The sequence below is a fragment of the Staurois parvus genome, unplaced genomic scaffold (assembly GCF_062004578.1).
Source record: "Staurois parvus isolate SC_StPar_1 unplaced genomic scaffold, SC_StPar_1.0 ptg000120l, whole genome shotgun sequence".
NCBI classification, from domain to species: domain Eukaryota; kingdom Metazoa; phylum Chordata; class Amphibia; order Anura; family Ranidae; genus Staurois; species Staurois parvus.
In genome coordinates, this window is record NW_028317916.1 from 8,338,186 (window position 1) to 8,360,472 (window position 22,287).

The 22,287-nt window shown below is 38.1% G+C and overlaps 1 protein-coding gene across 1 annotated transcript; it reads left to right on the forward strand.

The window, feature by feature from the left end:
* The first annotated feature begins 3,126 nt into the window (after positions 1–3,126).
* On the forward strand, positions 3,127–22,287 carry ASB15 (ankyrin repeat and SOCS box containing 15). The gene is made up of 10 exons (XM_089672143.1): positions 3,127–3,192; positions 6,244–6,342; positions 13,971–14,026; positions 14,104–14,235; positions 15,820–15,978; positions 16,487–16,732; positions 18,826–18,997; positions 19,816–20,386; positions 21,118–21,271; positions 21,411–22,287. The coding sequence occupies exons 2-10, from the start codon at positions 6,245–6,247 to the stop codon at positions 21,584–21,586; spliced, it is 1,764 nt and encodes a 587-aa protein (XP_089528269.1). The 5' UTR covers positions 3,127–3,192; position 6,244; the 3' UTR covers positions 21,587–22,287.

A 22,287-nucleotide genomic window follows, 5' to 3' on the forward strand; every position in this document is an offset into this window, starting at 1 on the left:
GGAACTGGTCTGTTTCCTCTTCTGTCTGATGAGCAAGTGACCCTAGAATATTCTAGCAGGGAGTTTTACACAGGCACAAATGTGAAACTGGCTGGGATTGGTTAAGGCTCTGTACAGTGTGAGGCTGGCTGTGATTGGCTCACCTAAGTACTAACTCTTAAAGGCATATTTTCCTTTTCTGCTTTTGCTAACACAATTAATATATAAATGTTATATAACATTCAAAGACATAAATCACAGCAATGATTCTGCTTTTGGCTTTAACATATGCACATATACACTGTACTGAGGTTATTGGCAGGTTTGGTATACACATATATGTGAACCATATTAGCAACCTAGGACTGGTCTTAGCTGGCCAGCTACACTCCTCAAACCATATTCCACCAATATAACAATATATGAAGAACAAAATAGTATAATATCGCCAAAACACCTTTAAATATACTTTATTGATATGCTTACATCACAGCAGCTTTTTAAAACACCTTAATATCCATTTCTCAAACCTCTGTGTAGTCCAGGGAACATCCACAAATGTTTGGTGTGATTTTGCCACTTTCCAAAATGGCCACTACTCCACTTCCGGTTCCCGTGTGCGTCTGACGTCACTTCCCTTGACGCGTTTCGTCATCAGACTTATTCATAAGGGATACAATCGTCAGACAGGAAGGTCATATTTAAACTCCTCCTCTGCATGGCGCCAAAACCATAACCGCCATGTTGAAGAGGGGAGTATTGCCAGTAATGTTCGGTGCTAAATACCGGGTATGCAATAGAAACGAGGAATCCCATATTTATTTACCACTGCCTGGACAACCTAACAATCTGCCCCAAATGCATCACAAACTATTATGCAGAAGACATTCACATTGTGAATGCAGAGTTCAACAAAGCATATACCATTTAGCCTGTGTAGTCCCCATAGACCATTTATAGTTATATTATAGTGTCATCACTATCTGCTATAGGGAATTTACATGGCCTGGTAAATATTGGATAGAAAAACAAGACATACTATATCAAAACACCTATAACTGACTCTAAAAACAATAAATCTTATAATTAAGCTAAATAATTAAATTATCATAAATGATGCTACAAAGGAGCCCTATAGATAAATACAGATACTCACTAAAATTCACTCCAAAAGAACAGTCAAGCACCTAATTAGGTAATAACCATAAGCAACAAATAATATTAAATAATGAGAAATAATCCTACATATAACCTATATAAATACTGATACTGTTGAATTCACTACTTAATCCTCTGATAATATTAAAAAATATATACAGTTGCAAGAAAAAGAATGTGAACCCCTTGGGATTACGTGGAGTTTTGCATGAATTGCTCTTGCAGTCATTTTTACAGGACGACCACGCCTAGGGAGAGTAGCAACAGTGCTAAACTTTCTCCATTTGTAGACAGTCTGTCTTACCATGGACACATGAACATCAAGGCTTTTGGAGATACTTTTGTAACCCTTTCCAGCTTCATGCAAGTCAACAATTCTTGATCGTAGGTCTTCTGAGAGCTCTTTTCTGTGAGGCATGGTTCACATCAGACAGTGCTTCTTGAAACCAGTAAACCCAAAACAGGTGTGTTTTTTAAGGGCAGGACAGCTGTCAGCAACACATCCAATATCGTCACACTGATTGGAGTCAAGGTTGGCTCACTCCTGGCTCCAATTAGCTCTGGGAGAAGTCATTAAGCTAGGGCCTCACATACTTTTTCGTCCCTGCACTGTGAATGTTTACATGTTATGTGCAATTAAACCATGGCAACATCTAATGTTTGTGTAGTATTATGTTCAGCAGACTGTGTTCTTCTATTGTTGTGACTTAGATGACGTTCAGAGCACATTTTATGCCCAATTCATGCAAAACTCCACATAATCCCAAGGGGTTCACATACTTTTTCTTGCAACTGTAAAATATATAAAATATAAAAAATATTTTAAATATTTTAAAATATCCTAAAATATTTAAAATGATTCATCAATATACAGAATATGATACCAATACCTTCCTTTCCTACCATATATAACATATTAAAAAGTATATAGATTAAAATTAAATTAATACATAATGTATCTCCCATAATAACTATAGAAAGTGATTTTACACAGGTAATTTTTATGATTAAAAATGTATACTAAAAATTATATATTACTAACACACATCAATACCTTATTCCCTTCATCAAAAATTAGAGATAAAACAATTAAGATCTAAGTCTACATTTAAACCCTTTAGTCTTAAGGTTTGTAACTCATAGATCCAAAAGGTTTAGTTTTTTGAAATAGCCTTGATTTTATCTCTGCCCCATCAATGGGCGTCTATCCGGTCGATCCCACAAAATTTTAGGACACTAGGATCACAGTTGTGACAATCTCTGAAGTGTCTCGATAAACAGTGATCCTTTTTTCCTTTTCTTATGTTTGCTACATGTTCACTTATTCTTTTAAATAAAGGTCTAGATGTCCTACCTACATACTGGAGTCGACACGGACATTCCAATAAATAAGTTACTGTTATTATTTTTTGGACATCATTATAATTTTTTGGACGTTATTATTTTTGATATTTTTCTTTTTATATTCACATTGTGGGAGATATTTGTTAAATTGGCATATTAATTATTATAGATACATCTTTATGTAGATCAATACTTCTTTTTTTTCAGATCCCCAGAGAGTTCTTTGCCATGAGGTGCAATGTTGAACTTCCAGTGACCAGTATGAGAGAGTGAGAGTGATAATACCAAATTTAAAACACCTGCTCCCCATTCACACCTGAGAGCTTCTAAACACTAACGAGTCACATGACAATGGGGGAGGAAAAATGGCTAATTAGGCCCAGTTTGGACATTTTCGCTTAGGGGTGTACTCACTTTTATTGCCAGTGGTTTAGACATTAATGGCTGTGTGTTGAGTTATTTTGAGAGGACAGCAAATTTACACTGTTATACAAGCTGTACACTCATATTTACAAAAATGTGAGGGGTTTACTCACTTCTGTGAGATACTGTAGTTCTTTCCTATGAGAGTGGTGTGCTGCTTCACAAGGTCAGATCTATATTTAACAGTGAGCTTCATGTTTAATTTTAGAGAGTGTGTCACTGTGTTCTGCAGGGTGCTGTTCTTGTGACAAGTAAAGGCCTCTGTGTAGCAGATGAGGACTGCAAAAGGTGAGAAACACTTTGTGGACTATAAAATGTTTGTTCACTGCAAATCAAAGGTAGTAATCAGCATCCACGTGGCAGTGAGGTTGTTATTAAATGTTGATTAATATCAGTTAAAGCAGTTGTGCTGGTCATCTGGATTTAGCCTCTATCTTATCCAGCGATATTTCTCCATACAACTTGACTAATGTACATGTGTCATCATGGAAGGCATGAGCTGGTAACTCTTTACTAACCTACAGCTGTTACTTGAACTTGTAACAGTGTACTGAATATTACATAGTGCTGTGCTAAAATATTCATTCTCCATATATATTGCCATTGTTTAGTCTTTGACATATAGGATTACAGAGGGGTATAATTTGACATGAGAAGGATGTCCAGAGGTGGCTATTAATTGAACTCTGTAATTACTAAAGGAAGGCTGTTATTTATGTACGGTGCTAACACAAATTGTATTTGTTTCCGGTTTGCGTGTGTTTTCTTACATTACCTGATATGGGAGCTGAGTATGACGGCATGTTAAATATATTGTAGGGCTATGGTATGTAAAGCAACAGCTGCCAAAACCAAAGTTACTATGCATTACAGAGAAGAGCAAATAGTTTAAATTTGCATTGACAGCTGCCCACCTGTTCCTGTCCATTCTTCAGGGTTCACACCATAGATACCTCTGCTTTATATTCCTTTTTAGTGTTTTAATACTAAAAATGTGTAATCCCAACCCCAAAAGATACTACCTGGGTGCACCAGGCATACGGCCTGGCACCCCATAGCAAAAACCTTTAAGCATGCAAATAATTCTGACCCAAATGCCTTCCAGGATTGAACAGATGCTTCAGGCTCTGTTCACACTAGTGTGATTTCAGATGCGACTTGAGTCACACAGAATCACATGACAATGGAAATTCCATTATTTTCTATGGTGCCTGTTCACATCAATGCAACTCAGCATGGTGCGATTTTAAGAAAGGTTCTTGTACTACTTTGGTGTGATTCCAGTACACTTTGGGCCCCATAGAATATGAAAAACACTTCAAAGTAGCACCTAAGTTACGTAAAAGTTGCATCTAAGTAGCACTACATAATCACACTTAAAGTCAGATCAAAATCAGATTGCAGCAGTGTGACCCTAGCATCAAAAGCTGCATCCAAATACCAGAATCGTATCTATAATTAGGTGGGCCGGTAAGTTGCTGTTAAAGCACTTAAAGCGATATTAAACCCAAAGCCAAAAATTTAATATATTGCAGCTTACCAGTCCATAGATGTGGTGGCTGCATTCGTTTTCTTTTTTTTGGTTTTCCCCTCTGTTTTCACCTGGTGATCTGGCCAGTAAACACCTTCTTTATTAGGATCAGTGGTGTATTTAGGTTTTGTGTTGCCCTAGGCAACACAAAAATTGGCGCCCCCCTCGCCGCAGAAAGAGGCTGACATTGAGCAAGAACACTGTGAGGAAGAACAACAAAAAGAAGCGCACCAACCTTGCGCATTACCTCAGTAACCAAAATTTATTAAATAAAAGAATGGTACTCACAAACAGCGAATAAAAACAGGCATGTAAGTCCTCAAAGGGACTTTAAAGGCAAGATGCAAATGCGAATCCCATCATGGAGGAAGCCACTCAGTACAGCTGACGCGTTTCGAAGGACAAGCCTCCTTCCTTTTTTGGAGTTTGTTCCATCTACTCACCACCGGTCTGGGTCCTGGAGCGCAGGAGATATCGCATTTTGTTCATTGAGCAAGAACACCCCTGCCCTCCACCCTAGCCTTCCACTACCACTGCCCCCCATACACCAGCCACCATCCCCTATGGTGAGAGAGAGAGAAAGACACTCACATTCACAGCTCTGGACATCCCCAGGAATGAGAGTCGGGCTGTGCATACACTGTCATGAAACCCGCAGCTTCTCTCTGAACCCACCAGGTCCCCATGCCGCATGTGTCCCTTCTTCCAAGGGGCAGTGCTGCCCCCCCTGAAAAATGCCGCCCTTGCCTTGTGGTAAATACACCCCTGATTAGGATGCCTACACTCTGGATGTAGGTGCAAAAGAGACACCTTTAGACAGCAGCATTGTTAATCTGGGGGAAGGGGTGTGTTAGATTTACTAGCAGATTTAGATGGACTAACAAACTGAAGCCAGACTCCAGCTCACACTTTATAAGCAGTTACAGCAAACAGTTTTGTTCCTTTTGGGATAAAGGTTTTATATAAATAAATAAAAGCTGATCATTGTAAGCACCCCTGTCAGTGGAAAATGGTTTGTCTCAGCCCTCTTATTGCTACATCTGCAGGTCAGCTTGCAGCCATCACTTCTAAGAATTTGTTAGCTGCAGTATATTAAATGTTTGCTTTTGGGTGTAATACTATTTTGATTGAGATCCTTAACTTTGCACTGAAAGACATGAAACTCCTTCATTATTAATTAATTTTTTTTAGCGGTAAAACCTCACTCCATATTCTTGTTTATAGAAAAAAGTTGTGTACTGTATTGATAGCCCCAAATTTATTTCTTAGGTTTTGTCTACAACTGGGAATGAAACACCTTGTCAGATTTTCTGTTTAATTATGTTTGTTTGTCCATTTGCTACAGTATTTTTCTTTTTCTGTGTTTTCTTTCCTGTGAGAAAATTTCCCTTTACTTCCTCTCCTGGAGACACAACAGTAAGTAAGAGGAAATCTCCCCACAGTGAGTGAACTCTCCTCTTCATTGTCACCAGAACAGACATCCTCCCTGGAGTCCCCACTGGAATATTTCCCCTCCCTTCTGTTGACAACTGTACAGTTTTGGATTTCCCTTTACTTGTTTATAAATATATTTGGGTCATTAATTCACCACCAGGCATGGAACAGCCATATAAAAGTTATTTCAATACTATTTTATCAATGTGACAACAAAGTTTTTGAATGCAAAGCAGACAATATTACATTTGGGATTTTTACTGCATATTCAAAATCTCGGTGATCATCACATGTGCTGTACATAAGTATGTATTTGTTTTACTTGAAATTTTCTTTGCAACATAAGTTTTTTAGCATTTTTTCTTTTACAAAAGAATGGATGAAACTGAGGAAGAACAGCTGTCTAATTATGAAATTCAGTTCGGCATTCAAGAATCCTTACACACAGTCACATCCACTGTTTATCGAACTAGGTAAGAAACCCTATTGACTGTATTATTAGGTCAACATAATGTCCAGGCATGATTTGACTTGACCATATCACTGGATTTTTTTCCCTTTCAACCAAAAAGTCCCTAACAAGGCTGGTTTGTAAACAACTGATATCTTGTAAACTCCACATTCACAACACCACTGCAGAACTGGATTTAACTTCCAAACCATTTGTACACATTTTGCTTAAGGGCTTAGAGTCTGTTGGGTAAAATACCAGGAAAGGTTGATTTATTGATTTAATTTCATGGTCATCACAAACATCAGCCATTGTATTGTGGTTAAGAAGCATCACTGAAAATCATTTGCCATGCCATGTTGCAGCAACACAGTAAATACCTTAACCCCTTGCCACCCATGTAAAGCATATAGACATTGCTTTGTGAACTGGTGCGTAGTCATGTTGGAAAGGGCATCCTCAAACTGTTCCCACAAAGTTGGGAGCATGAAATTGTCTAAAATGTCTTGGTATGCTGACACCATAATAGTTTCCTTCACTGGAACTAAGGGGCCAAGCCCAACCCCTGAATAACAACCACATACCATAATCCCCCCTCCACCAAACTTTACACTTGCACAATGCAGTCAGGCAAGTACTGTTCTCCTGGCAACCGCCAAACCCAGACATGTCCATTGGATTGCCAGAGAAGCATGATTCATCACTCTAGAAAACATGTCTCCACTGTTCTAGAGTTCAGTGGTGGCGTGCTTTACACCACTGCATCTGACGGTTTGCATTGCACTTGGTGATGTAAGGCTTGGATGCAACTGCTCGACCATGGAAACACATTTCATGAAGCTCTAGGCACTGTTGTTGTGCTAAACTGAAGGACACACAAAGTCTGGAAGTCTTTAGCTATTGACTCTGCAGACAGTTGGTGACGTCTGCGCACTGTGCTCTTCAGCATGCACGGACCCTGCTCTGTCATTTTGTTATACTACCACCAACAGTGGACTGTGGAATATTTAGTAGCAAGGAAATTTCACGATGGCCTTATTGCACAGGTGGCAACCTATCACGGTACCACGCTTGAATTCACTGAGCTTCCAAGAGTGACCAATTCTTTCACAAATGTTTGTAGAAACAGTATGTATGCCTTGGTGCTTGATTTTATACACCTGTGGCCATGGAGGTGAATGGAACACCTCAATCCAATGATTTGGAGGGGTGCACCAGTATGTTTGGCAATATAATGTATGTGTACATAAGCAGCAGAGCTTTCTGTGCTGAGGAGGCACTCACTGTGCACTCCCAGCATAGTGACCAAGCTGTCATAGTAATACTAATAATAATGATTGGGAGCTGGTGTACCGCCCCCCAATCATGCGACAACTGTGCCAGCCAGTCACAATAGTCACATGATCGGCCAAGCCTTTCCACCCCCAGGGAGTAAAGACCCTGTTAAATGGGATACTGGGACTAGGTAGAAAGGGGTTAAAGAACAATAATAGGCAACAAATTCAACCGATCAGTGAGCTTCTGATGTAGTCAGAAAACATTGCACATGTGGTACAACCAGAAGGTTCATTTGATTGGTTCCCAAAGCTGCCCTTGGTCTGTGACCTGCACAGTGAGGAAGAGGCAGAATTGATGATGTCATCATACAGAATTTGGACTGGTGCATGTTTTTTTCATGTGATCAATATGTCAGTCATAACATAATAAAACATACAGGCTATAGGTTGCATTTACAAAATAAGCCTTCAACCTGCAGATGAACACCTTTAGGGTTCAGTGCCACCTATTTAATTGTGTACTTGCCACATAGTATTACATTTTAAATAAAAACAACTTAGAAATTGTGAAATATATATTTTTTTACTTTTTTTGTACAGTTGCCATCCTATATTAATAAAAAAAAACAGAACAGGATTTTTATTAAAACAGTATATGACATAAAAAAGTCTTATATGTTCCAAAAAGGGTATGGAAATTATTTAGGTGTTCAAATTAGTCATAGAGTTTTTGTCAAGTTTAAGTACAACTAAAAGCAAAACTTTTTTTTTTTAGTTTTCGACAGAGTGGAGAGGGGTTAGAACACCTGCAAGAGTAAAGGAAAATCACAAATTTTTGGATGTCCCAAGAAAAATAATAGAGGGTAAATCTTCTAATGGGGACACTAGTCCTGGCGACCTGGGGGTTGCCAAGGGATTCCCTTAATTTGCAGGGATTTTCTCTCACTTCCTGTTTTGCCTATGGAACAGGAAGTGAAGGTAAATCTCCATAATGGGACACAGATAGCAGAAAAAAAAGTATAGCCCTTCTTTACTCTATCCAAAGTGAAAAAAATGTTTTGCCTATAATTTTGCTTTAAACAACGAATGGTAAAGCTGCTATATTTGGCTAAAATTGACCTGGAATCAATGACCACTGGTAGCAAGAAGGTTCAAAGAAGCTGCAATCAATTCACATTTAGGTATGTACATACTTTAAACAATTTTAAATAGTAATGTTTTTTAGGATAGTATTAGTGATAGCATAGAACTATTATTTTTGAAGTACAAAGAGTACATTCATGGCAACCCAATACTGTCTGGGTATGAAGTCTACACGTATGTGCAATTTTTAATTATTTTTATTTTGGTAGCAAGGAAGTATTCTTTATTTTGAGTGACACATTTTATACTTTGGCCTAGCTTTGAGCAAATGCACATTTAATTGCCTGTTGTATAATTAGTCAGCATTATTCTACCATGACTCTAATGCAATAATGTCTGTGAGAACTGCAGTATTTCAAAATCACACAGAAAACAGGAATAGGTGAAATGGTATGTGTAGTTAAACAGATTCAGATAAGAATATATACGTTCCATCGTCTTTGTCTGTGGAAGTGAATGATGGATCATGTTTAGGAAATAATTTGTGAAGGATAAACTCTATTTTCAGTCTATCTTATAGTGGGATCAGCCAGAGCATAAGTGCCAGAGGTCAATTTCAGAACCTGAGCCTTAGGATTAGCACTTGGCATGTCAATTTCTCCATCATGTTCAGTCCAGTGAGTAGGCGTACATACGAAAAAGTGCACTCGTAGAAAGAAAGATGGATCATGATTATTCTTAAGATGCTATACTTACAGCTAAAAAAGAGTCACTGGCAGACAGGTAACCATGAAAGGGAGAAGAGGAAGAACTTTGGAAAAGATAAGAAGTGAAGTATCAGGTTGACCACTTGTTCACCTGTCACTGGGGCAGGAAGCAAGCTTAGATCTCACCAGTGGGGACGCAGAAAATAATAAAAACTTGGCAGAGGTTCTAACTGTACCCTGCTCCACTATAAAAATGATCCTATCAGTTTTCAAGAATAAAAGATTTACCCTCACTTCTCTTTGCTGGTAACAAAGATAGGTAGTTAGGATAAATCTGTCCACAGTGACACAAAGGTTCCAACCTATCCCCATTCTATTTTAAACATAGCAGGCATGTCTGAACTGTTTTGGTTTTCCCAACTGCGACATTGGTTCCTGTCGCTTATTTGCGATAATGATCTCTCTTCCTCCTTGACCGTTATTGAACATATCTACCACCGTACTCCCCTGGCGTTCAAACTGATTTCTACCATTTATTCCCAACTTAACTGTCTGTCCTCTCCTGCTACACACACCTAGGTTGCCAAGTGGCAAGTGGGAGGTCAATCTAAAGACCAAAATATCAGAAGATGATTGGCAAACCATGTGGCATACTACCACTAATTGTACTATCAATATTAGTTCCCTAGAATCCGCATATAAGGTGTTAACCACTGGTATTTAATGTCTACTAGACTCGCTCACTTATTCCCTGGATATACAGGATTTTGATTTCGGGGTTGTCAGAAGCCGGGGGAATGTTCCTCACACCTGATGGACCTGCTCCATACTGGGATGTTTTTGGATGAAAGTGCTCACACTTGAATAGGTTATTTGAGTCCCACCTCCCTAGAAACCCTTGGTTTGCTTTATTACGTTTTAAACCATTGGGTGTCACCAAATACCAACTTTTAGCATCCAAATTCACAGTAGCTAGAGCCTGGAAGAAACAATTTGTTTCTTTCTCTGAGGTCAAAACTAGGATGGATTATTTATAAACAAACAATTGACCAGTATCCTTCTCAATACCCATGCCAAATTTCTCATGATTTGAGATCCATGTATTACATACAGCCACCCTACACTTGTGGTATAATAGCTACCCATTTATAAGGAGCCTGGATGATGGCCAGTGGTTCCCTGCATCCCATACCCCTCTCCTGTCCCTCTTTGTTTTCTCCTTACCTTTCTGTATGGTGCCGCCTTTCTACATAGATGTTTTGTTCCCTTTCTTTGTTCGGTCTTTTTCCTCTTTCTCCGATACAGCCTGTCAGCTGCTTTCCAGTTGACTCCATTTTCTTGACCTTTGGCAGTATTTGATTATATTATTGTACCGAGTGTATAAAGTGGTAACCCATAACCCCCATGTCTGGATCTTACAAAGTCTTCTATTGTATTTTGTTGTATTCTTACATAAAAATCTTAGTGACAACCTTGGGCTGCGGACCCTTATTCTCCTAATACACCATATTGCTTGTTGATTTATCTAAGTTTAAAATGTTCAGAAAATATTGAAATTAAAACATATAGTTGGAATTCCACTTTAAGGAAAAATAAAAAGGTTCTCAGTAAAAAAGTCATGATAAGCTGAGATACTGTCAATGAATAAAAAGTATGAACAAATACAGCCATAGTAAAGTACAGCTATAATTCTTACAATTACTTCCTCTATTGCAACTTTAAGGGACCATTCACATCAAGGAAGACCACTGTGGATGGAGCTATTGTTTGGTGGAAGATTTTATGTCTGGCTCCTTCAAATTTTTCAAACAATGTCAGTCAGAAGGGGGCTCTCAAGGCCACCCATGTTGCGAATTTCAGCCAGTTCATCAAGAACTGGCTAAAATTTGCATAGTGTATGGCTAGCTTTGATATTAAAAATGTACTTTCCTATGCTGTTTAGTTGTTTACACTTTTTATCTAATGACAAAGTCTCTTAAATCAACTCTATATTCTGTTTAAACTTGATGTCCTTGAGTGACGAGTTGAATTTAGCCAATGCAAACATCATAAAGATGGTAGTATTCTCTTGACAGAATAGATAGGCTACTCACCATAACATAATGGAGCAAGCTTTCAGATAATGGCAATGTTTTAAACGCAGTCCAGCAATTAATCTTCCAGAGCTCAGTAAAAAATACAGGCTTGGAAGGAATTCAGTGTCATAGACCAATAATGTCTGATGACCAGATCTGTTACATGGAATAGTCTCAGGTTTAGAAGCTCACTCTTTGGTGCCAAGTAACTGGAATTGTTTTGCATGGCTAAAATTAGGAGAAGAACATCCTGTTTTAGATGTATTGTTATGCAAACAAAACATTACTCATTGTCCACTCACTTAAAGTAACACTAAACAATATCCTTGTTCTCGAAATATAATCCATATACAGTACATCTACCACTTAATGGCCCTATAATTTATGTTTCCTGAAATTGTTTCCTACTGTGTTTTTCTGCCTCCTTGTAATTCCCTCTGTGAGTTCCTGAACCTCACCTTGTACCCTTTCACTTCCGTTTGTTTGAAATGAGCAGTGCATGTTGTTTGTGGTCATGTGCACTGCTCTATGCACACTACAAATCCAATATTCAATAATCCTTAGTCCATAGCTACTAGTCTATCTCAGATGCACTGAATAGAGGATGGTTACATTCCTACATACATTTTCTCTTTAGTCCCCATGTACATCTAAGCATTTTGTAGCTCAAAGTTCCAAAACACTCAACAGCCAAAATGCCAAGGTTTTCAATGCCTCTTCATATCTGAGTGTAGTGTCTCTTGAAGCTCAAAAAAGAAAATGTACCTCTTTTGCGCTACAAGCGTTTTTGGCCCCAAGGAACATGTGAAAAACGTGTATTTTTTCCCCCTAGTAACTAACTTTCCATTGCCTAAAAATAAGAAACGCTCAAGCAAAAATGGTCAAAATGCCTGTACAAATGCTCAAAAAAACCTGTAAAAGTGATTAAAGATGCTGAACTTAAGTGTGAATGCAACCTTACTTTCTATGGAGAGCAGAATTATGGCAGTCTGCCAGCATTCTGTGATCTGCACTTTTGAGCTTTGACAATAAATTACTTTACAGTGCATGCCACTAGAGAGGTCAGTGGTGGTATGTTGTAAAGATCTTTCATTGCTTTTTAAGCAAATGTAAATACTTTAATGTTCATAGACTGGGCACAGATGCTCAACAACTGTTTATATTTAAACCTACGCCATATGGACCTGACAGCAGGGGGTTAAATACAAAATCCAGTGGCTGCAGCCATCATCAGCAATGTAACCGGGATCCGCTTGCCCATCTGCGGGCCCAGGGAGAGCCATGGCGGGTGGAGGGTGTGACTTGGAAGGCGACGTCCATGACATCACTTCCGGGTCACAGCTGTCACTTCCCTGGCTAGAATAGCTTGGGAAAGATGCATTGCAATGCATCTAATGGATCACAGAGGAGACATGCAGGGTCTTTTAGACCCTGCATTTCTCAATAAAGAGAACCTGTCACTAAAAAATCATCACATAGGGGACTTTGTGTCCTCTATGTGATGAAAAAAGTTAAATAAAAACATTTTTTTTTTGTAAAAAAAAAAAAGTTACACTCAAGCACATAACACCCCCCAAAAAATTCTGAGTCCCCCCCACCCCCACATATACGCATGTACAAACATAAAGCACATGTCGGGGTGCCTACACATGCTACATATCGCCGCGGCTGCCGGAGTGAGAGCAATAATTCTAGTACCAGACCTCCTGTCCCTTTCTGTTTCTTTATATATGGTGATATAATGTATAACCTGCTTGTGGAGGAGAGGAGAAAGTGGTCTTGGAACTTGTATCAGTCACAGTTTTATCCCAAGGAGAGGTGGTTACCTTATCACAACTATCGATCCACTGGGATAGTCCCGAAAGCGTGTATGACCATTCTAGAGATAGGTGGTCATTGGATGATTGTGAGTGTCAGTCCATTGGGGCACTTTTTTGAGCACAGTGGAGCACCTGTTATATTATGTGAAGATTTACAATCAAGATAATAGAAGTTGGACACTGGCACTTTGCACCTATTTCACTGGTTTGGGACTGAGTGATATTGTATTTTTATTGTTTTATGCACATAGTATGTGCGGTTCATATGGTTATATATTTATGTTTTGTGCATTCAGGTTCACAGTTTAGGACTGCTGCAGCTGATATTTAGAGCATTTGATATATCTATAAGCGCAACAGCACACTTTCTCATGCATCTCTTAGTGATATATAGTCATTGTTTCTGTCGCTGTCATATTTCTTTCTTCTCACCTTAAATTTTTTTTTTTCTCACCTGACATCCTGTTGCATTCCCCATAATACACCAAATCATGCTGTTTTCTAAAAATGCTTTTGCAAGTTTGTTTTTTATGGTTTTGTGGCTGATTACCTTTACCATCTTATCAGCTAAGAAAAGTAGGAAAGTCGATTTTGGATAGGTTGGACCTTTTAAACAGAAAAAAAACATATTTACTGCTTAAGGATACCTGGCACACTAAATAAACATAATAACCCTTTTTTGTTACAGTGGGTTTGTACCAACAAGTGAGGTAAACCGCAAAATTGTGGCTGCCATAAAACAAGGTAAGGCAAGGAGGTATTATTATTGTTCTAATTGATACAATCAGTCATGAGTCTGAACTTTTGTGTAATGTGTTTAGGTGAAATCACAGAACTCCAGAAATACATGCAATATAAGTATGCACTGGATGAAGCTGATGAGAAAGGGTGGTTTCCTCTACACGAAGCAGTAGTCCAACCAATCCGGCAAATTACAGAAATAGTTCTTGACGGTACGGTGCATAAAATACACATCATCCCAGGGACTTAAAGCTTACCTAACTCAAAGAAACAAAACTGTAAAACACTGTAACTTACCAATCCTTAAATGTGGTGGCTGCATTAGGTTTTTAGATATTTTTTCCTTTATTTTCACCTGATGACCCGACCAATAACACACTTCCTGTCTTAGGGTGGCTCCACTTTATGGAGAATCAGTGGAGCCACACTTGGAAAACAACACTGCCAATCTGTGGAGAGGGTAGTATTAGATGTACCAGCAAATTCAGATGGACTTGACCAGGGGCAGACTGACAACTCATGGGGCCCCTGGGCAATAGGGGATCATGGGGCCCCTGTGTCCTTGCCCAAACTCAAAAAAGCCTATGAAAAAGGTACCAGGGGCATCTCATGGGGCCCCCTACTGACCCTGGGCCCTCGGGCAGTGCCCAAGTTTCCAAATGGTCAGTCCGCCCCTGGACTTGACTAACAAAGCAAAAATCCAGCTAAAACAGTTACAGAAACAGTTTTTTCCTTTTTTGATAAAGGTTTTACATAAATCAGTAATAGCTGACCATTGTAGGCATCTCTGTCAGCATTAAAGGGGAAGTGTAGGATATAAAACAAACACACTCATCCTATATCATTGCAGCATTGTTCCGATACTACAGTTGTCCCCTGCTGACTTTAAGACCAAGAACTGAGTGATCACGTGACCACTCATTTCTCAGTCTTCACTCAGCAAAGAAAGGTGACAGTCAGTCACTGGTCCTCTGTTCTGCCCCCCCCCCCCCCCCCCAGCACTCGCTAGAGTCCCAGGCTGTGAAGGGTTGGGAGAAATGGGTGGATCAGACTCTCACACTGAGAGGTTAAGAAAGCTGCCGGTCAGACAATCCAGGTGGATCCTGACCTTCCAGAACATGGACTCTGTGACATCAACCAACAGCGGGCTTTAGCCTGGTGTTGGCTGAACCTGGATTCAGCACACAGAGTGCAGAAATATATGCACTCCAGTAGCCCAGAAGGAAATAATAGCTAAAAAAAAAGCTTTGGCCATGCTTCTCTTTTAAAATTGGATGCACCTAGTGCAGTTGAAGAATTGCAAATACCACATCAACCAGTAAATGATAAGAAACAGTTTCTATTAACAAATATGATGTTGGGATGTTTTTTCAGAACTTTGTAAAAAAATGTTTCTGTGACATATTGTAATCATTTATGTAGACAAAGAGTAGCAGTATTAAGCAGTTATTCCACCATAACTAATATCCTTACATATACCATATATCCTTATGTCTCTGTGTCACAACATTACCCCTAGAGGCCAACTCCCACCTTCTACAAACTTGAAAATGAACATTTTTGGCAAAGAAGTAACTTAATTTAACTGATTACTGGATACAGGTAAAAGCTGCTATTAAATAGGAAACATTTTTAAAGGTAGATGGTATTTTGCAAACCTATTTTACAAAGACAATTTCATAGTGGTAGTCTATGAGATGTTACAGGTATGAATGACAATGTCTCTAATCTTCTAAATCTGTCAACCATAGAATTCTGTGTTTATTACTAGATAGTAATTAGCTGTACTTATATAGCCATATATAAAGCACAGTGGGAGCAGAAGACTAATGATGGTGAAACACCACTTACACTTGCTGCAAAATCTGGACTACTTGAAAATGTGAAGGCACTTCTAGAGAAAGGAGTTTGGCCGAACACCAAGAACAGCAGAGGAGAGTCACCACTTCTAATTGGTAAGATTTGCTACAATAACGTTTGCAAACAAATAAGAATATGTAACTAGAATTCATACTATATTTCTTTAAACATCCTGTATTCTGCTAGGAGTAATTGTATCCATATTATTTTTTTAAACTGAAAAAATCTGATTGACCTGATTTAGAAGTATTATATTTAAGACGTAAGTTTTCCCATAATAATATCCTACACCTAAATGTTTTTGTCTAGCTACTGTATATTAAAATATTACAGATGCAAACAGTAAAGAATTACAAATATACAAGAAGATTTTAGTTTAATGCATGTTTTACTACATTTGATACACTTTACTGAGGCTAAATATGGGTAAAAGTACAGCAGGGCATGCAGTAAACACAGAAAAGCACAATAAAGATGTGTTTTAAAGCACTATAGTAAATTGTACCTTAGAACTGATACTTCAGTGCATCAGGCCCTTTTTTTTTTTTTTAAATGGTTTTGTGTTTGGATTTCATACTTGTATTTTGATGTTTTTAATTCCAGCTATAAGGAGTGGCAGTTATGATATGGTGGTTACTCTGATCAGTTACAATTGCACCATTAACCAACCATGTGTAAGGCGTTGGTCAGCAATGCATGAAGCAGCAAAGCAGGGCCGCAATGATTTGATCTCCCTACTCATAAAGAATGGTGCAAATATCAATCTTAGGGATGGCTTTGGAGTCACACCACTGGGAGTAGCTGCTGAGTTTGGTCAGTGTGAAGCACTTGAACAGTTAATTCATAAGGGTATGTAAAAACCAGTGTATTTTTTTCTTTTTATTAATTAAACAGTGTTTCTTTGTGTATTGTTATTTTATAACAGAATAATTCATTGAACAAAAATAAAAAACGCTGTAGGGCTGACTGTCTTTCACCATAGTCTGTCTTCACTTCAAAAAATTCCAGAGTGCAGCACGTTGTTTTCAGTTAGTTGTCTCTCATAAGAAAAGATGGTGAAGAGAGGTATGTATATTTTGGGTTGTGCTGTAGACTTAAAACCCTAAACAGAAACTGGAAAACATGTGAAAAGGAGCCTAAAGTACCACCTGCTGACTGATATTAGAATATAAAACATTGAAAAATACTATATTTATCTAGCATAAGACAACATACAAATAATGTATAAAGAACAAAACATTAAAGTGTTACTAAACCCACAACAGTAAAATCAGTCTGTATATGCAGTAAAGCATGCTTGTTATACTCACTGTGGTACCTAAGGAGTTAATCATGTGCATTGTGTAAAAAGGCTGTTTGATCCTGACTTCTCTGATCTTCCCCTTCTTCCAGTGCCCCCCTCCTATCTCCTGATAAGACATATTGTGTGGAGACACTCTGCACATGCTCAGTTGGTGTGTATTGCTAGAGAGGTTTTCTTTTCTTGGAAGAATGCATGTGATCAGCACTGTCCAGACAGAGGTCAGGGGTTCTACATCCTCCTAGAGCAGAATGAAAACTCCTCCTACAAGCTTTAACATGTGCTCTGCTGGACACTGATAGAAGTCACAAGGCAGCTCTAACTGCTGAAGAGAAAAGGTATTTAGCAGTTTATATTTACTAAAATAATTGCATTTCCATGTTCTGTGTACTGTGGGAGACCAGATATAGTGAATGCAGGGTCCTGGGTTTAGTAACACTTTAAGTTAAAGGAAGAAGATAACAAACCCACCCAAACACTTCCAATAAACACCACAGGTGGGTTTCTCCAGTAACTGTTTTAGCCTATGTTGTGAAAAAGGGAATTTAATAATGTAAACTGGCCACGGCTCCAAATAGTTATTTTGTGCATGGGATGTTATATATTTCTTTATTTTCCAGCAAGTAACTTTCCTTATGTGTTTAACACTATCTCAGAATATTGTACATTAGTTGATACAGTATTTTTTACCTTAGTGTCACCCACAGAGGAGCCACTGAATTGTTTTGTGATTTCTCTTCACACCTGAAGATGACACCCCTTGCTCACCCAGCACTTACCAACACACCTCAAGATATTTTAAAGAATTTATTTGGTCAAGCATAGCCTAAAAGAGAGAATTAGCAAGCATAATAGTTCCCAGTAGAAAACAGATTAATTTGTATGATGCTCGTCTCTTACCAGTCCCAGAGCACCCTCTTCTGGGTCTCTGGACACATGGTCTGATTCTGTAAAAGTTCAGTTCAAGTCAGACAAGGATAGAAGTTGCTGATAATCTCTTTTTTTCAATCTTGCTGAGACAGCACTTTTCCTTCTTTACTAGTGGTGGGTCACACAGTCTGATCACACCAGGCATTCAAATCACATCCTCTCAGGGAGAAGGTTCTCATTTTCTTTGCTTCTCTAAGTTCTCCCCCAATTGTGATCAGTTATGGCAGGGATCCATTCTGCACTTCTGCATTAATGAATATTCAGTTTAACCCTGTGCACACTGCAGAACGATAACACAACAGCAGCAAAGGAAGATGTTCTGCAGCAGTTATCAGCTACAGTCCGGGTTACACTTACAGTACATTAAAATACAAATACCAGAAAGTATAACGGTTCCTACTTTTTGACTTACTATACTGATATTCAGTGTTTATTTCATCTGGAAAACTCAAATATCAAAATAGAATGTATATTATGAAACTCTGCAATCCAGTGCCCTGCATGCCACTCTTTCTGCATTCATTTCAGTTCTGTCGAATATATGATGTCTTCTCTGATGTTTCTTTCTTGTGCACTGATATGTAAAACTTTTATCTAAATGATGCAACAACTGCTCAACCCTTTTGTGCAACTTTCACTGTTACTTTTTAGCCTATATACCCTTGTAACCAATAGTAACTCCAATATCTAAGAGAACTCATTTTGTTCTTAGGTGGTGATATTAACTTAGAAGCAGATGATGGCTCTACAGTGCTGTCTGATGCAGCTGAAGGTGGAAACCCAGACTGTGTGGCTCTTCTTTTGGAGTATGGAGCAAGTGGAAATGTTCCAGATAAAGAAGGATATCTCCCTATACACAAAGCAGCCTATGGAGGACATTATCTGTGAGAAAACACATTATTTTAAGATAGCATCTTTGTCTGCTACTTTAAGCTGGTATCATTTACACGTACAAAAAGGCTTTTTATATAAAATATGTCTCAAGTATCTTTGAAACCAGAAGTAATCAATGCAATTCGAATTGTTGGTTTTTTTTTAGTGTGGGTAAAAAAAAAAAAAAAAGCATCTGCTTGATGTAGACCCTTACGAGTCACTTTTGTTGCATGGTAGTCACATTTATACCAAAATGATTTTAGAACAAGTAGGCTAGGCCTCCCAAAGCCCTGTGTTCTTAGTCTAACTTAAGAAGCCAAGAACAGTCAAGACTCCTCATCCTGAAAGATATAGTTTAGACCAATATACAGTATTTTATGCCAATCCACTTAGCTGTATTATATACTGAAGGTTGCATTGCTTGTTTTAACCCTGACTCAAATCATAAGGCATAACTCTAAAGGCCTATTTCACACAGTGATCCTGTCGCTGTCAACAACATGCTAGCAGCAGGATTGCCAACAGATCGGTTATCTTTTGCTATGGAGTCTCTTCTTCACTAGCTGGACCTGCAAGTTGTCAATTCCTCACTAGTGAGTGAGATTTGTCAGTGTTCTGGGTCAGCAAAGGAGTGATTCCTTTTACATAACTGGAAGCCTCTCCTTGGTAATTCTAATTATAAGTAGATGGTTTATGTTTTTGACGTCATTAAATAGCTTTTGTGGTGTACATGAAATATAAGGACAATAGCACCTTTGCACTATTTTGTGGATATTTATGTGTTCACTTGCAGACTTTTAACATAAACTATTTACATTCTCTCTCCTAGAGCATTAAAGTACCTTATTCCTGTGACATCGCCACATGCAATTAAAAAAAGCGGTCTAAGTCCTATTCATTCAGCTACAGATGGCCAGAGTGTGCAGTGTCTGGAGCAACTTATTGAAAATGGCTTTGATGTCAATGAACTTTTGGCTGAACACATGTCTGACAATTATGGAGATAAAAGGAAAACTGCATTATTTTTTGCAGTATCCAACAAAGATGTTTTGTGTACGGAGATGTTGTTGAAGGCTGGTGCAGTTCCAAATGAAGACCCTCTAAACTGCTTGTTAGTGGCTGTACGCTCTGGAAACCATGAAATAGTGAGGCTGCTCTTAGCTCATCAGGCAGATGTCAACTGTTATTTCACAACTGTGAATGACACTCATTTTCCTAGTGCAATACAATATGCCCTCAGTGATGAGATCATGCTACGACTGTTGTTAAATAATGGATATCAGGTTGAGAAGTGCTTTGATTGTATGCATGGAGACATTTATGGTGGCTCGTATATATGGTCAGATTCTGATGAAGAAGTTTTGCCGGGATGGACATCATGCGTTATAAAAGACAGCCATGTGAGTATGTGTAAACCATGCAATTATGCCATGGGCAGATTAGGAAATAGTGTAGAAAGAAAATCTGTACTGACCACAGCCAGCAATCAGTTTCCAGCTGTCTTTACCTTTTACCTTGTACATAAAGTAAATGTAAAGTAGCTGAAACTCTAATTGAATGACATTTAAGGGGAGATTTACTAAAACTGGAGAATGCAAATCTGGTGCAGCTCTGTATTGAGACCAAACAGCTACTATGTTTTATTGTCAAAGCCTAATTAAACAAACTGAAGTTAGAAGCTGATTGGTTACAGTGCACAGCTGCACCAGATGCTCCTTTTTTTTAGTAAATCTCCCCCTAAAGCGCTGTGCATTATAAACAATTCAAATTTTTTACATCCTTTGTTGCATCTCAGTACTGCTGATCTCTAGCGTTGTCATTCAGTCACTTCTTGTCCATCAGTTGCTGCCAGCAGATATCTGATTACTTGCTATAGGCATCACAGGCAATTTACGTCCCCCTTCTGTATAATGCTTCTTGTAAATACAGTTTTTAAATAGAGACTACCAAAGTAAAATTATTAATACAATATATTTTCTCAAACATGTATAAAATACATTAAAACTGCCACATTACTCTTTAGACACAGATAATGGAGTAAAGCATAAGTGTCAAATAAATACATTTTTAAGAAAATCTATACTGTAATGTGAAATATAATTGTATTTACCTGTTCCTCTGTCTCTTTCAGTTCTGTGACTTTATTACTGTGTCCTGGATGAAGCATTTGGTTGGAAAGGTTATAAGGGTGTTAGTAGACTATATGGATTATGTTCCAATATGCACAAAAATTAAAGCCACACTTGAAGCCCAGAAGGAGTGGATGGACATCCAAGAGATTATAGGTAAAATAATACTAGAAGTGTTTTCTATACATCTCTGTATACAGGAAAGAATCATTTAAATAGGGAGATATATCGAACATAACTTAGAACCAGATCATGTACTTATTCTTTGTCTTTTTATAATGTGCTGTGCCTGTAGGAAATCCACGTCCATTGAAGCACCTGTGCCGCCTTAAGATTCGCAGACTTGTTGGGTTGGAGACATTGCAAAGTCAATCATCAATGAAGAGATTTTTTTTGCCACCGCTTCTTAAATTGTATTTGTTGTATAAAGAGTATGATTTATATGGGAAGGGATTGCAGCTTGATACATGATAGTATGTGGAATTATCAATACAAATATAATTTCATATTTGACAAAGAGAAATTTATAAGATAAATTTTGGTGTTGGGGTGTAACTATAGCAGATCGCATGATTGCTATGATGACCAATGGTAAGGGGCCTCAGGACTGCCTGGCTGTGTAATGATCTACCAAGGGAACAATGATATATGCATTTATATAAAAATGTGTATAATGAGTTCAAACACCTTGATCAGATTGGACTGAAATTATTATGTTATTATCAATAAATAGCTCTTATGCATAAGTGCAGTAACCCATAGGAACTGATTAGTATTCACTTTCCTGAAGTCAGACCAATACAAGACGGATTGTGATTGGCTGCTAGAGGTATTGTACCTAAGAAATTGAACTTTTTACACAATTAGGCTAAATGTTAGCTATTTGCTTAAAATTGCACATTTTTTATTGGTGGGAAAGCTTTCAAGATGGAGTTCGCAGAGAACCCTGTAACTGGGTCACACTGTGTCACTTCATTGTACATGCTTTTATCAGAATATCACTTTATTATGCATCAGATAAAAAGTATATTCAAATGACTTAGCCACCATATCTATATTTGTATGTCTTATAAAGTTTTCTAGAATTATGTATGTTTGCTAAATACAATTTTGTAAATAAAGCTTCATACAATCTTAAAAAAAGCATAATATGTTATCACTATCACATTTAA

Bases quoted from the DNA above. Each gene is read 5' to 3' on its own strand.
- ASB15 (XM_089672143.1), top strand. From the start codon at position 6,245: ATGGATGAAACTGAGGAAGAACAGCTGTCTAATTATGAAATTCAGTTC. The intron at 18,998-19,815 runs GTGAGAAAACAC...TCTCTCTCCTAG, and splicing joins GCCTATGGAGGACATTATCT to AGCATTAAAGTACCTTATTC. The intron at 21,272-21,410 runs GTAAAATAATAC...CTGTGCCTGTAG, and splicing joins GGACATCCAAGAGATTATAG to GAAATCCACGTCCATTGAAG.